The sequence below is a fragment of the Oenanthe melanoleuca genome, chromosome 11, assembly GCF_029582105.1.
Source record: "Oenanthe melanoleuca isolate GR-GAL-2019-014 chromosome 11, OMel1.0, whole genome shotgun sequence".
Classification (NCBI taxonomy): domain Eukaryota; kingdom Metazoa; phylum Chordata; class Aves; order Passeriformes; family Muscicapidae; genus Oenanthe; species Oenanthe melanoleuca.
Window position 1 is genome coordinate 1,829,440 of NC_079345.1, and position 15,884 is coordinate 1,845,323.

A 15,884-nucleotide genomic window follows, 5' to 3' on the forward strand; every position below is an offset into this window, starting at 1 on the left:
TGAGGGGCAGAATCCTGGCCAGCCCCTCACCCAGCAGCACCCCCAGCTCATGGATCCCCAATTCTCAGCCAGGATCCCCAGGTATTTCCTGGATTTATTCCCATTCTTTCCCAAGAGCTGCTCTCCTGGCACTGCAGCACCACCTTCCCTGAGAGCCTTTAACAACCACAGCTTTGTGTTCCAGCAGCAAACCCAGAGTTTGGTGGCAGCAGCAGGAGGAGGCTGGAGAATCCCATTCCTGTGCAGAACCTGAAAATCCCAATTTCCCAATTTATGGGAAGCTCTGCCTTCTTTGATGGATGGGGAGAGGGAAGGACACAGAGCTGGTGGGATGGAGCAGCCTTTAACTGGAAACAACCAGCAAGTGATAAAGGGATTTATGGATGAAAAACAGGGAATTCAGGGAAATGTTCTGTGCAACTGGAGTGTCCCCAGTGCCAAATTAAACACATCCAGCCCTATTTTCTCTCAAGTCCCACAGGCCACAGTCTGCTCCAGGACAAAAAGCCCTCAGTGCTCTCCTGGCACCACACCTTTGATAATGTGCAACTTCAGACCAACAGCAACAAATATTTGGGGCAGAGATTCCTGCTGCCTTCAAGACTTCTATCTAAATGATGGTCAGACTGGCTGAGGAGCTGTCAGCAAAAATTTGTAACCCAATCCAAAAGGTGAAGCACCATCAACAGCCAGGGCAGATTTCTGATGGTTGCAGAGATCTAAAAACAAACCAAACCAAGCAACTCAGGCCTGACAAATCCCTTCAGAAACTCAAAACAGAACAATTTACAGAGGAAAGCATTCACTGAGCATGAATTAATAGGGTCCCACAGGGGCCATGGGTTCCTGAAAAGGTTTCTGAAGCCTTTTGTGCACAAACCTCAGTGAAAAGTTCAGCTCGTGCACCAGAACTTGAAGATCTCTAAATTAATGAAAAAAAAAAATCAGCCCAGATTTCAAAAAGACTTTTGAAGAAACAATTATTGAGAAAAGAGTATTTAGCAAAAATCTGGTGTAAAACTCTGGTTACTTCCTCTATGATCCAAGTCCTTATTCCTTGAACTTTGCTTCTCTTATTACACAACTCAGCCATAATTCATCTTTTCAGTGTATGAAGCCCTCAAAAGCAGAGGTAAAAGCAGACACAGCACCTGCTTAAAAGAAAAATTAAATGCCTGCACACCTTTGTAATGGAGAATAAAAAGTAATTATTTAGAGAAGTATGAAGTGTTTTCCAGCTATAAAAAAATCTGAAAAAGAAGGAAGAAGTGTTGGAGAAAAGAGTCTTTTGTTAAGCAGATTTCTCTGGCTGGGATCACCTCGATGATAAGATGACAGGCACATCAAGATTTAGGTATTTAAAACCACATTAGAGGAGTGAGACACAAAGGGACTGCAGGTCAAGCCTGCTCTTTCAGCAAGTGCATTAGATTATTCAACAGATTTTCCATCTCCAGCTTCTAACTCCAAAATAAGCAGAGGTATTTTTCTAGCAGGATTCTTTAGCAAACAAGCTCATAAAACACACACCATTGTACTTCTGGTGAAGGGAAGTAAAATGAGAAGCAATTAGAACAATGATGAACTCATTAAGTCAAAACAGCTATAAATAAAAGCAGAGCAAGTCTCAAAAACCTGTCTGAAAGAGCTGCTGAGGCTTTTCCAGGGGATGGATGAAGGAGTCTGGTTTAAGTCAGGATGAAATGTGGGGAGAGCTGCAAACTGTCCCTGGACCAGCATCTGCTTCTGAGTAACACAAAGCTGCTGCAAGAATTACCTTGGACATAAATGAATTCTACCTCTTGCCAGCTGTGCAGAGAGGAGGAAATGCCCAAATGATGGATTTAGGGGGTTTTTAGGGCTGGGGTTGGTTTTTGGGAGTGTTGTGCCCTTACCATCGGACTTTATTGCAGGTCTGGGTGGCCCCCAGCGGGGAGCCAGCCACCATGGGCACCTGGATGGGGCTGTGCTGCTTGTTCATCACCAGGTCCAGCTTCTCCTCCAGGGATTTGCAGGTGGCCTCCAGGGCCAGCAGCTTGGCCTCGATGCTGTCCAGCCTCAGGCATATGGTCTGGTTGATGGAGTACAGGAACGACTGCGGGGGAGGGAGGGAGAAAACCCGGATTGAGCACTCACAGCCCAGCCCACTCCTGAGGAAGCTCGGGAGAAACGTGCCTGGGAAGCAATCCTAAAGGAACTTGCAGCCTGGCTGGTGACAAAATCCACCCCTGATGACATCCAGGAGCGTTTCAGCAGGCTCTGATTCCTCCAGATCTTTATTTGGGAGCCAAGAGCAGCCCAGCCAAAGCCATTTTCACCTAAGCACTTTGTCAGGATGATTTCATCCACTGCAAAATCATCTCTAATGACTTGCCAAAGCCTTCCAGTCCACATGTGAAAACAAAAGGATTATAAATCTCTGGATGCATCCTCCTGGATAAAGTCAGGGAGGTTTTTTTTTCCTGCTCAAACAGATAAATTGCAGTGGAAATTGTATCAACAGAAAAAATCTCAGAGACAATTAATGCCACTCACTTCAGCTTCCTGCTGAACAGCAAATCATGAAAAGCAAATAAATAAAATCTGTTTTGCTAAGCAATCTTCTTGAAAAGAAAACATATTCCACGTGGGTTCTCCTGGGAAAGCAGACTCTGTGTGCTCTGCAAACAGCAGCTGTGCCATCTTGTGGCCCTGCAACCACTGACACCCCAAGCCCTCCTCCAGAGAGCTCAGCTCCTGGGATCACCCCAAAAACACACAATTACAGCACACTGCCTGGGGCACTAAAATACTCATCAGCTACTCCCACTCCAGGGCAAAACCAACCCTAAATCCCAGCAGTGAGAACAGCAGGGGCATGTTGAGCTCCTGAGCTGGAATTAAATGAGAATTATCTATCAGGAGAATGCTGTTAGCTTCAAACAATGAATTCAAACATGCTGCAATTGTAATACAAATACATCCTCAAGTTCATCTTTTTGGTCAACTTCATTTACTTTATCAAAAAATGTCAAGTATTTATGTTTTGGGTCAGTTGAATTAATTCTGGTGATGTTTTATAATGCATCTGAAATTCTTACTACTAATTCTACACTGGAAAATTAGACAATTATCCAGATTTTTAAATGCATGCCTAAAAATTCATAAGTATCTACAAGAATAATTCCAGTATTAGGTATATATAAACAATTTATTTTATATTCTTGTAGCAACTTTCCCTAAACTTAATTTGCATTAGAAATAAAACCAGGAAATGGCATTAAATAACCTTAATAGAGGGATCCTGGCAGTTGATTTCTATTCTCTGACGTTTCAGGGCAGGTTCCACATCATCATCTGCCACCTCATGGTTCTCCAACACAACTGCAAAGGGAAAAAAAAAACATTGCCAGAGTTTAGAACCCAAGAGGAAAAAGCTCAAATTGAAACCACAGGAAGTGGAGAAAACAAAAGCATGGAATTGAATTAAGATATTTAATGTGTTCTTTGACACTTGCTCTCTCAAATATCTGCCAGTGGGGATGGGACCAGGTTTGAGCTCCTCTACCAAGCTGAAAAAAAACTTCTGAAGCACTGGCAGGTCCCAGCTTCTCCTCCAACTCCTTGGGACCATTTCTGAGGGAAATTTTTCATTTTCTGTCAGAAAAGCAAGTTTTTTGTCTCTCATTTCCATTATTGTTCTTTCAGTCATTAACTTGCAGTGGCCACAGAGGACCAACATCTCAAACTATTTTCACTTAGGAAGTCAATTTCTGAGCAAGTGATAGCCAAATATTTGCTTGCAGAAGTGTTTTTCAATGTTACTGTCCAAAGAATTTTAATAATGGATGAGACAAACTTTCTTACCCACAAAACAATTCCTAATGGATGGGGGACAGCTCCCATTGGAGGAAAAGCATGGGAAAAAACAACTCTGCAGGAATATTTCATTGGTTTTGGTGTTAGTCTACCCCTGCACAAAAAACAAACAGGCAATAAAGCCTTTAAGAGAAAAGTGAAATAAATAAAATAATCTGATCTAAAGGGTTTGGAGACACACAAGTGAAGCTATGGAAAATATGGAATATGGGCTTCAAAAGCAATTTTATTTTGGAATAAAAGCCTGGTTTGCATTTAAAGAAAAGCTCAGCAGTGATTTGCAGTTAACAGCTGCTGTAAATCTCTTCCTACCTGGATTATCTGGAGTCAGGTCCTCAACAGCAATCTGAACCACATCTGCCAAATCCTGCTCTGACATCATTCAGAAGCAGCAGCAAAACCCCTGAGGCACCACTGCAGCTCCCCAGGCATGCACTCCTGCAAAACATGTCATACCTGAGAAACTCTGCACACAGCACCAACCCCTCCCTGTCCACTCTCCTTCCTCAAAGAGATTCAGCTCCAAGAGGAATGACCACTGACATCTCCAAATTTCCCCCAAAACAGGAAACTTTCCTGCCCCAGGGCTGAGACAGGAGCTGAGCTTTCCTTGCTCTCCCTTGCACATTCCCAAGGAATTTTCAGGTTCAGACTCACAAAGCTCAGGAAGTTCTAAGCCACACCTGAAAATTCTGAATTTTAACAGGCCTCTAAAATCTTCCTAAACCCAGTAAAAATGAGGAGTTTCCTCTCTTTTTACTACAACTAGAGCAAAACTTGACTTTTTTTCTTCAAGATGAACTTGCCTGGTTTATCTACAGCTCAGCTCTGATGGAACCATTTTCAGGATATGGTCCTGATCTGAAAGTCAAAATATTTCTCAGCCTTGCTCCCCTGGAATTCTCAGTCCAGGGGATTTATTAGTGTTTTAAGAGAAACCTTCAACCTGTAAAATTGAAATAAGATCACTGCAATGTCTCCTAGCTGTGTTTCCTCCCACTTTACACAGGGCTAGACAAGGAATACCAAGAGATCACTGGGTTTTTTTTTTTCTTTTTTAACCTGCAGTAAAGAACACTGGAGAGATAAATGGAGATTTCACTGATGGAAAAGATAATTCATCCATTAACACTGACATGGAATCAAATCCAACTATGCACACTGATTTTCCTCTAACACTTGAGCCCAAGAAATCCATTAAGCCAGACATGGAAAGGATAAATTTTTAGGAGAGCAACACAACCTAGAGAAGGATTCTGAGACCTCCCCACACCCCCAAACTGTTTACTCAAAATACCAGCACTGCCAGCACTGAGTCACTTGAAATTCTGCTCATGGTGAAAGACTTTTGGGCCAGCACAGAGTGTGGCAGCAAGCCCAAAAACCCTGGCAGTCCTTCTGCGCTTGTGGGTGCCATTTTGGCAAGTGGAATTTGCCATTTCTGAGAAGCCCTGGTGCCCAGCCAGGCTGAGAGAACAGAGCAGCTGTGCTGCACTGGTGTTCCAGGGTGTCACACAGCCCCAGCTGCAGGGACACAGCCACCACCCCAATGCTGGAAAAGGCCAAATTACAACAAAACCCAACTGGTGAAAAGCTGATTTATTCAGGATTTGCTGTAATTTGGTTATTTACAGGACTCACTGCATGTGTTGTATTGAAATCACTCATAACTACAAAGTTCTCCTCTGAATTGCAATAATTTTGTGTATTTTAAATAATCATTTTAAATTTCAGTACTTCACATGTTTTTCCCAAAAAATCCTGAGTTTGGAGGGACTCACATGGATCATCCAAGTCCTGCACAGACAACCCAATGATCCAACCACTTGCCTTCAAAATTAAATTTAAAAATTAAATTGAACCTTTCTTCAAATGATTTCCACAACAACCACTCCAAGCTCTAGAAAAGACCAAATTACAACAAAACCCAACTGGTGAAAAGCTGATTTATACAGGATTTTCTGTAATTTGGTTATTTACAGGACTCACTGCATGTGTTGTATTGAAATCACTCATAGCTACAAATTTCTCCTCTGAAAGAACTGCAAGAAATTTGTATATTTTAAATAAACATTTTAAATTTCAGTAATTCACATATTTAGCCCAAAAAATCCTGAGTTTGGAGGGACCCACGTGGATCATCCAAGTCCTGGCACAGACAACCCAATGACCCAACCACATGCCTTCAAAATTAAATGAAAAAACATTAAATTGAACCTTTCTTCAAATGATTTCCTGTTCCCAACACCCATAAGCTGAAAATATTCAACTTCACCTCAAGAATACCCAAATATTCTGTCCCAGAGCCTTGAAACAAGGGCACAACCATCAACCTACAACAAGCAGAGCAGCTACAACACCCACAGAGAGAAACATCAACATCAGTGTTATTTCATTTAAACTGATTTGATTCTAATTTCACTAAGTCACACACACAATTCTGGCATTTCAAAGCCAGGACAAAGTTCCCTTCTGCTGCCATCCTGTATCAAAACATAAAGGGGAAAACAAATAAATTTTTGGAAATGTTGGGATTAGGAAAGCTGCAGCCACTGCAGGTATCACACCTTGAATTAAGTGTCCCTCTCCCACATTCACCATTTCAAGTTCCAGCAGTAAATGGTACTGGTGGGCTGACCTTGCTTTCAGACCAAGGGGAAAGTCAGATAAAATGCACCAGGATGAGAATTAGAGGAGCTTGTCAGCTCCAGAAAGCTCCAGTCAACAAATTCAGAGTAACTTTGACATTTTAGTTTCCAAGTACTTTACTCAGTGAAGTATTTACCAGCACTTCTCATGTAAAACACTCTTTTTCTCCAAATTTGCTCTATATTCCCCCTAATTTCCACCTCCTGTCTGAAACTCTAGTCCCCATTAAATCTAAATTAAGTGTATGTACATTGGCACTGAGCCACTGGTGCTGAACTATTCCCAGGAACAAATTTTAACTTATAAAATGAAAATATGAGCAGAAAGCCAGGAAGCTGGGGATAAACCAGAGCAGGGCCAAGGAACGTGCCCACTGCTCCCCCAAGCAGCACAGGGAAGTTGGATCAGCACAGGAATATTTTATGGTAACTATCTGGAGAGGGGATGGGGGAAAAGGTTGTACCAGGCAGTGGAAAATATACCAGTAAAGGAGAGCCTGGCCAGCCAGGCTCACACCAATTCCAGCCCAGGGCTTTTGGCAGATTTATGCTGCACTTATGGATTCTCCCAGAGAATTCCAGGGGCTCCTGCAAGTCTTAAAGTGAGGAGCAGCTTCTGGTGTGTCCTGGAGGGATTTCCTCATCTCCAATTCCCTGGGTGCCCCCAAAGGGGACAGGCTTTGGTGTGGCTTGGAGCTTCCTGAGCGTTGTGAGCCTGAACCTGAACGTTCCTTATCCCTTGGGAATGTGCAAGGGAAAGCAGGGAAAGCTCAGCTGCTGTCTCGGCCCTGGGGCAGGAAGGTTCCTCTTCTGGAGGTGCTGTGAGGACCACGAGGTTCCACAGGGCCCTGGAGCTGCAGGCTGGAAAAGTGGGAAAGGGCTGGGGATGCTGGACAGTGGCTGAACAGGAGCCCAGGTGTGCCCAGGTGTGCCCAGGTGTGCCCAGGTGTGCAGAGGCCACTGGCACCTGGCTGGCAGCAGCCCCAGGCAGGGACTGTCCCCTGGGGCACAGCTGGATTCTGGTCAGGCTTGGGCTCAGCCAAAACACAGTGAGGGACTGGAGCCAGTCCAGGGAGGGAATGGAGAATCCTGAGGGAGCTGGGAAAGGGGCTCAGCCTGCAGAAAAGGAGGCTCAGGGGGAATTTGTGGCTCTGCACAAGTCCCTGACAGGAGGGGACAGCCCCAGGTCGGGCTCTGCTCAGGGAACAGGGACAGGAGCAGAGGGAACGGGCTCAGGCTGGAATCAGCAGGAATTTCCCCATGGAAAGGGGCTCAGGGGTTGGAAGTGCCCATGGAGGTTTGTGTGCCCATCCCTGGAGGTGGCACTCAGAGCTCTGGGCTGGGACAAGGTGGGGATGGGGCACAGGCTGGTGATCCCAGAGCTCTTTTCCTCCCTCAATAATCAAAATCCCAGATTCCCCAAACATTTCCAACCCCTCAGAGCTCCTGCAGCCCCATGGCCAGAGCAGCTCTGCCACTGTCCCCCCCTTCCCCACCCCAGACCCCACTTTGTTCCTCTGATCCTGACCCCACCTGACACCTGCTCCTGCTGGATAAATGAAATTATAACTAAAAATTATCTCGTTTTCCCTCAAATATGGGAGCAAAAAGCCTTGAGCATCCCTATAAGCACTTGCCTGGAAGTGGCTCCAGGACTGGATACTCAAAAAAAAAAAAAAAAAAAATCATCACAGACAACTAAAGATATAAATTTAAAGCTGATTAGATAAATCACATTAAATATCTCTGCCAAAAATCTTAGTCAGAATTGATACACTTAACACAGAATTCAATCAGCCTTTGTTTAATTAAGTAAATTAATATTTGTAAGCAACTAAATTAAATTCACCTGAATTCCAGATTAGCTTTTCCACACACAAGTTTAATGTAATTTAATTAATCTATTTTAAAACATTAATTCCAAATAATTCTTCTGAGCAGTCCCTTGTAAACAAAGCTATTTACTGAACTATCTGATGGTTTTCCTGAGTCACAGGGCAGCATTCCAAAGTGGATAATCAAACCCATCCAATGCCTTGTTAACACAGGAGGACAGGCACAAAACAGAAATCTTCTCTCTCATTAATTAGCAAGGGTAAATATTATCTTTTAAAAAATCAAAACCTGCTCCAAAGCTCTGCCTGGAGTGTGGAATTGCACTGCTCTGGCTGGAACAGCTCAGCTCTCCTGGACATTTCCCAGTGCTACTGATAAATGAAAAAACTTCTGTCAAATCCCAACCTGCACTGTGGTAAATGTTCCCTGCTGGTGTGGGAAAAGCTGGAAATGCCATTTCCCAAGAGCCTCAAATGTTCCTCCTCTTCTTCATTCCACTTTTCCTTCCAATTGATTAAAGGCAATTCTCAGATATGGAATTTCCATTCCAAAACTCTTTATACAACCCCATTTGGAATGATGGAATGGTTTGAGGACCATCCCATTCCAGCCCTGACACCTCCTCTGGGAAATCCATCCCAGGGCCTCCCACCCTCATTCCTCCCCAATATCCCATCTCTCCCTGCCCCTGCCATGTAAAACCATTCCCCTCAAGTGAATTTCGGTAATTAATTGAGCCAAGCAATTTATTATTATGAGCCAAAGGTCCTCATCCTGTAAAAACTCTGATTTAGTGACACTTTTCCAGGTTTTCCAAAGCCCAGCCCAGTGACAGGAATAAATCCAGCACAGGCCAGCGCTGATCTCCAGGGGAGAAATGACCTCAAGCTGCACAGGGATTATGGAACAAACATCACCCACCCTCTCCAGGGAAGATGCAGAGGACAAAATACTCATTAATTTGGTTTTTATTTAAATCCCTGAGGCCTCATCCCTGCAGGCAAACAGCACAGAGGGGCCCTGAGCTGTCTCTGGGCAAGGAATAATCCACATTTAACTCCACCTGGAAGGAAAGTGTGGAACCCCTCAAAGCAGCAGCCCAAGAACAGGGCAGGGAAGGTTTTCAGGAAGAGGAATCCCCCTCTGCAGGCACAGCTGTGACCCCTCTGGGGCAGCTGCAAGGACACACTGGGAATGCTGGGGTAGTTCCAGCTGGGAGTTATTCCCACAATTACAAAGCTCAGGACACAACAATTCTCTTTTCAGTCTCTCTGTGACTTGCACCCATTCTCTAACCCAGAGCCTGGCTTTTCCTCCATGATAAAATCACTTGGCTTGGCAGCTGGAACAGAGCCTTCCTGCCTATTCCCAAAAATTCCCAATTCCCAAAAAAGCCACAGCAGTGCAAGTGGAACAGAATAAAACCAACAATTTAAGAGCATGCAGGGCTCAAAGCACTGTAAATCCAAGAGCCTCCTTTGAGTCCCAGCTCTCTGCAGTCCAGGAATTAAAACTCATTTTAGGAAGAAGAGATCACATTTACACTTCCTTCTTACTACCCAAAATCACAAAGGAGAATCATTTTTCTTAGCATCTGTTTGGCTCTCACCCTTACCCTGAATCCACCTTAAAAAGCAAGGAAAACCATTGTGTTTCAATTGAATTTCATAGCAAAACCACACAAACATTTCAGTTTAACAACTTTCAAATGAGTGTAATAGGAGATATGCAGCTTTGATTCAGCCAAAGGTTGGGAAAAATATCTGTTCTTCAAAAAAAGTGACAGAAATATTCCCTATCTGGGAAAACCAGGACACCAGCCACAACATTGTGGAGATGGATATATCAAATAAATATCACTCACAGAGATATTCTGGTGATGGACTCCAGTGCAAGTGGTAAAATTCAGACAGCAACCAAAACAAGGAAACAGTTGCTCCAGGAATAAAGGAGCTGGAAACTTTCTGGAGCAGAAAACCTCCCAGGGAGGCAGAAATTCTCAAGCATTACCACAAAAGCTCCCATTATTATTGTTATTTTATTGTTTTGCTTGCAGAAATATCTTTTTTTTTTTTTTTCATTCCACCTGGTACAAGGAGCTGTTTTGTTTGGATGTCTTTTCCCAACTCTTCCAAGCCTGGCACTAATCCTAACACAACACCCAACAAATAATCCAGGAATGGCAGTGGGTGGTCACACAAAGAGCAATTCCAGCCCAAATTCCCTGAGCAGCTCCTCCAAACCCTGCAGTGAGTCCCTGGAGCTGGGCAGGAAACGTTCCCGTGTCCCAGCTCTGCTCTCAGGTGCTCACACACACTCAGAAAATTCAATTTACAGCCATTTAATCCCCTTGAACTCCAGCAGCCCACCTCGGGCTGAGTGAGTGAAACACTAACCTTAGAAAATGAGGATTTTAGTTACCTTGCTGAAAAGAATTAGAAGTTAGAAGGGAGTAGTTATCTGAAACTTAAATAATTGATTGTCTGTCATTTTATGTTTGCTCAGCTGTGCTTACAATGGGAAAAGATGAAACACAGACAATGCAAGCAGAACCCCATTCTTTGATAAACTGGACTATCCCCAGAAATCACTTGTATTGTCATGGATAGAAAATGAGTTCAGGGTGAGGAAGACTCTCCTTACTTCCTCCTTTTAAGACCCCTCTCCATGACCCCAGAGTTAATTAAGAAGTCAATCAATGCCTGATAGCCATTCAAGCTAATTGCCACAGGAAGGGGGGATGGGAGGGACTGTATTATGAATATGTGTTTGTTTGAATCCCTTGTCAATAAATCAACTTTGTGATCTGTGATTTTGCAGCATCAGAGGATTACCTCCCAATAAACACACACTCTGTAACTTGAAATTGTTAGAGTCTTTTGTCCCTTACTTGAGTATCAGTATTAGACCAATACTCTTATTTTGGTAAATCTTTAGTGCTCACAGATCCCAGGGCTGGAATTATTCCTGACAGGGATCGTTCACTCCAGGCACCACTTGTAGAGTTTGTGAAAGCAGCAAATGTGAGAGCAGAGCTGCCCAGGCAGCAAACTGTGATGTTTTCTTGTTTTCAGCCACTAGATGGAGGATTTTTATTGGGAACAGCTCCAAAAATCCTGCAAGGACTCCAGGGGAGGCTCAGGGTGAAAATCAGGGAAAGGCAATTCCCCCAGAGGGTGCTAGGCACTGCCCTGAGGCTGCAGAGATGCTCAGGTGGGATTTTGGGAATGGCCTGGACTGGATGATCCCTGTGGGTCCCTTCCAGCTCAGGGCATTCCATCATTCCAGGAAACTCCAAGAACAAGCTTCCAGGATTAATTTATCCCAGGTGGCTCCAGCCCTGCTCAGCCAGGCCTTGGATATTTCCAGGGATGAACAGCCACAGCTTCTCTGGGAATCTTCCACTCTCCCAGGGAGGAATTAGTTCCCACTATCCCATTTATGCTCACCTTCAGCTTGGGGTCATTCCCTCTTAGCCTGGCAGCTTACCTTTAGCAACAAAAAATAATAATAATTTATAATTTGGTCACTTTTTTTTCCTGCTATGTGCCCTGCAATGCACTGGAAGAAGTTTCTGATCCAGCAGCTCCAGAGGAGACAAGGACAGCCCCCAGTGTTACTACAAAAAAAGCAGGAAAGCCAACATCAAACACAACCTGCTCACTCCAAAGGCTTCAAAAGGATTTTCCTGCTGCAGGCACCAAGGAAAAGAAAAGAATTCCAGCTGCCAAACCAGACCTTAGCACTGCTTTGTAACAGAGATATCAGGATATTCAAATTTTTGACAAAATTATTAATTAAAATAAAGTGAGGAGCATCATTTCAGTAGGGAAACATGAGCTGAGCAGCTCTTCAAAATCTGAATTATTTTTATAGGATTCCTGCTGATGTCCAGCCTGAGGCCATTGCTTCTGCTCCTGTCCCTGTTCCCTGGGAGCACAGCCTGACCCTCCCCCATTTTACCTCTAAAAATCTGAATTCTCATTTACACCACCTGATCCTGGCTTGGCAGCTCCCCTCCCTGTAGTTAAAAAAAAAATAAAAATCCCAACTAAACTCAGCTTTAAATTCCCCAAACCTTCATTTCAGTGTTGGTCTTTAACACCTGAGGAGCAGGGATGGAAAAGGGAACTCCCCAGCTGCCATCAGCTCCCTCCATTCTTCTCCATGATAAAATTCTAATTTCCAGAGGTTTGAACTGAATATATTTTCCCTTAAGGGCTCTAAGTCAGGGGTTACAAACAGGAAGCAACATAAAATGATTCTGTTCAACAGACAACACCACAAATTGTTTTATTTCAAGTCCCAGGTACCAAGGGTGTGATGAAGTTAAACCTTTTTTTCAGTCTAACTGGTTGCAAAATTCACTATTTTCCAGCACCTTTAATAACCTAAACCTGCAAGGAAACAAGGGGTTTATGTGACTGTGAGGACATTTTATTCATTTTACTTGGGGGGGAAAAAAGAAAAAAAAAAGATGATGATTAGGCTTTCAATGAGTAGGGATAAAAGAGAAAATAAGATTATTTCAGTTGTCCATAATTAAATATCAAGTTTCAAACTAAAGGAAATCAACCTGTGACCAACATTTTATTGGCAAAGTTCTGCATACAAAGATTTTGTGATTCTAATTCCAACCACTGGCTTTGCTCTGTCTCTTCCTACAAGTGGCTCAATCCCAGCAATTCCAAGGTTCCTTCAAGGAAAGGGATGAAAACCCTGGAATTCTGACAAAAAAATAAAGGAAAACCCTGACAAAATAAAGCTGTGTGCTGTTCCTGCACCTCCAGAATGTTACAAATTTTGGGGAAAGCTCAAGAAAAAAAGCAAACTCAAGTTCTTGCAAGCAGGAGCCTCTCCCTGGAATTCCCAAACCAAGAAAAATCCATAATTAGCAGCTCTAAGGACTAAAAGCTCATTTTTTCCTCAACTGGTCACCCAAAAATTCCAGGAAAAGGATGTTAAAATCAGCCCAGGAAGGAAAGGAGCCTTTTCCAGATTTATTTATTGCAGCAGGTGCCTCTGGAAGCTGCACAGCTGTGAGCATTGCTAATTAGCACCACACCCTTAATGGTTTTATTCAATTACTCTGGATGTTATTAATCAATTAGTTCTTTAAAAGCACCTTAATTAACACCTGCTCTGCAAACACATAACTTTCACATGGCTGGTGATTCAGACAGAAAACCCAGCTGTGGAAGAGATGATAAACTGGAAAAATAAAGTTATAAATTTTTTTTTGTCCACTGGAGATGGAATGTTTCCCAACTCCAACCTCCATCTTTTTATTCTCTCAATAAATTAATTCATCTTTCTTCCTAACATCTATTATTGAAAATGGAACTACTTCCATTTAATGATGGGAAAAGGTGCTCAGGGGTGTCAGTCTTGTTCTTCTGGTGCATTTCTATAAACAACTATTTAAAATATATAGAATTACATATCCAAACACTTCCTAACAGAGAAAATCCCCTGTTTTGAGAATCACTGCTATGAAATTCAAACACTTCTTTGTCTGGTATTTTAAAATCTTGGTCGAAATAGTTCGAGTTATACAAATGTCAGGTTTGCCTCTTGAAATCTTGATATTGACAGGGTACCACACCTCACACAGAAGGCAAGAAAGTAACACAAAAACCACTCCAAAATATCATTTTAAAGCTGCTCCCACTAAAGCAATCTCTCAGTTGCTAATAACCCTTGTTTACTTCAAAAAGTCTTCCCTGGAGAGCTCCAAAAATAAACTGATCCATAAACTATCCGTGCCATAGCAGGATAAAATGACTATATTTGGTGAAGTACACAACTTGCTACTGTGGATGGATTTAAAAATAAAATTAAAAAAAAAAAAAAAAAACAGAAGGAGGGAGAAAAGGAGGCAACGCTTGAATTGCAAATAAGGGCACAGGGACACGGAGTGTGTAGTGGGATATTTGGGTGGGCAGGGACAGCTTGCGATGTCCCGGGGCTCCGAGCCCTGTCCCGCCCGGCCTTGGGCGCTGCTGCAGGGACACCGCACAGGGCAGAGCTCGGTCTCACGGCCCCATTGACCCCGCTGTCCGACAGCTGTTTGGTACGAACAGGACAGAACACAGCGGTGGATGTGGAAAGCCCTGAACGAGCTCAGGCGGGATGGAGGAGCGCTCCCAGCCCAGCCCGAGCTCCGAACACCCCGGGGGACACCGAGCCAGCGCTGCAGAGCCCGGCACGGGGGTGACCCAAAAAACCCCAAACCTGTGGGGGAGCGGACATCACAGCTCATCCCTGCCACGGCAGGGACACCGTCCACCATGGCAGGCTGCTCCGAGCCCTTCCAGCCCGGCTGGGGCACTGCGGGGCTGGGGCAGCCACAGCGGCTCCGGGCACCCTGTCAGGGAGGAGTTTCCCCGCTATGGAGTCACGGGTGACCCCCATGAGGGCGATGAGGGGGGCGCGCGGCCCCCCCGCCTCGGCCGCTCCCTGCCCGCCGCCTCGAGGCCCGGGGAGCGCGGCGGGAGCGCGGCGAGTGCTCGGTGTCCCCGTGCGGGGCCGTGCGGGCGGCCGAGGGGTGGCCGCGTATAGCAGAGGCTCCCGCCCGCGGGGCGCCGCGTTACCGTGTGAGGCGGGCGCCGAGTTCTCGTGGTGTTTTGTGCGGCGGCTGCGATAATGGCGTCCTTCCTCGCGAGAGATCCGGCCCGGGGCCCCGCGCCGCGCACGCGCCGCGCCCGCGCGCGCGATGCCCCCGCCCTTCCCCGCCGAGGCGCCGCAGCGGGGACCGGACTACGAGTCCCAGAGGGCAGCGCGCGCGCCCCCGCAGGAGCACGCCGGGACCTGTAGTACGCGCGGGTGGCGCGGGGCACGCCGGGAAGTGTAGTCAGGGAATGGCGGAATCGCAGGGTGCCGGCCTCGCTGAGGGTGGAAAAGAACTCCGGGATCACCAGCCTGTGCCCAATCCCCACCTCCAGAGACGGGCACACAAACCTCCATGGGCACTTCCAATCCCTGATCATCCTTTCCATGGGGAAATTCCTGCTGATTCCAGCCTGAGCCCGTTCCCTCTGCTCCTGTCCCTGTTCCCTGAGCAGAGCCCGACCTGGGGCTGTCCCCTCCTTGTAATGGACTTGTGCAGAGCCACAGATTCCCCCTGAGCCTCCTTTTCTGCAGGCTGAGCCCCTTTCCCAGCTCCCTCAGGATTCTCCATTCCGTTCCCTGGACGTGCTGCAGCTCTCAGCCAGCAGATTAAACCTGGATCTGCACCACCACAGTCACTCCATCCCCATCCCCTTCTCCTTTCTCTGCTCCTTCCATCAGATTCCTCCCTCTCCGACAGCTCCGGGCTGGATGAGCTGGACATTAAGCAGAGAAATGTCACCGTGCCCAGAGCAGGGCCGAGCAGCAAGTGGGGATTTGCTAGATGAGCTCATCAGCCTCGCTGCTCTGTCACTTGTGCTGTCAGAACAGGGGGCTGGGCGAAGGTGGGAACGCGCCGTGAACCTTCTGGGGATGATAAAAATATGCAAAAATCCCCCAAAAAAGAAACACGGAGGAAGTGTGTGCATATGG

General features: G+C 45.4%; 1 protein-coding gene across 1 annotated transcript in view; it reads right to left on the reverse strand.

Moving 5' to 3' along the window:
- The window catches only part of BANP (BTG3 associated nuclear protein), a 116,089-nt gene extending 101,037 nt beyond the window's left edge, over window positions 1–15,052 (reverse strand). Inside the window, exons 1-4 of the mRNA XM_056500709.1 lie at window positions 14,936–15,052; window positions 4,171–4,296; window positions 3,269–3,363; window positions 1,896–2,095 (exon numbers count right to left, since the gene is read on the reverse strand). Coding sequence (XP_056356684.1) covers window positions 1,896–2,095; window positions 3,269–3,363; window positions 4,171–4,240 — 365 coding nt within the window. The 5' untranslated portion in view covers window positions 4,241–4,296; window positions 14,936–15,052. The remainder of the gene's footprint in view (window positions 1–1,895; window positions 2,096–3,268; window positions 3,364–4,170; window positions 4,297–14,935) is intronic.
- Between the last annotated feature and the right edge of the window lie 832 nt (window positions 15,053–15,884).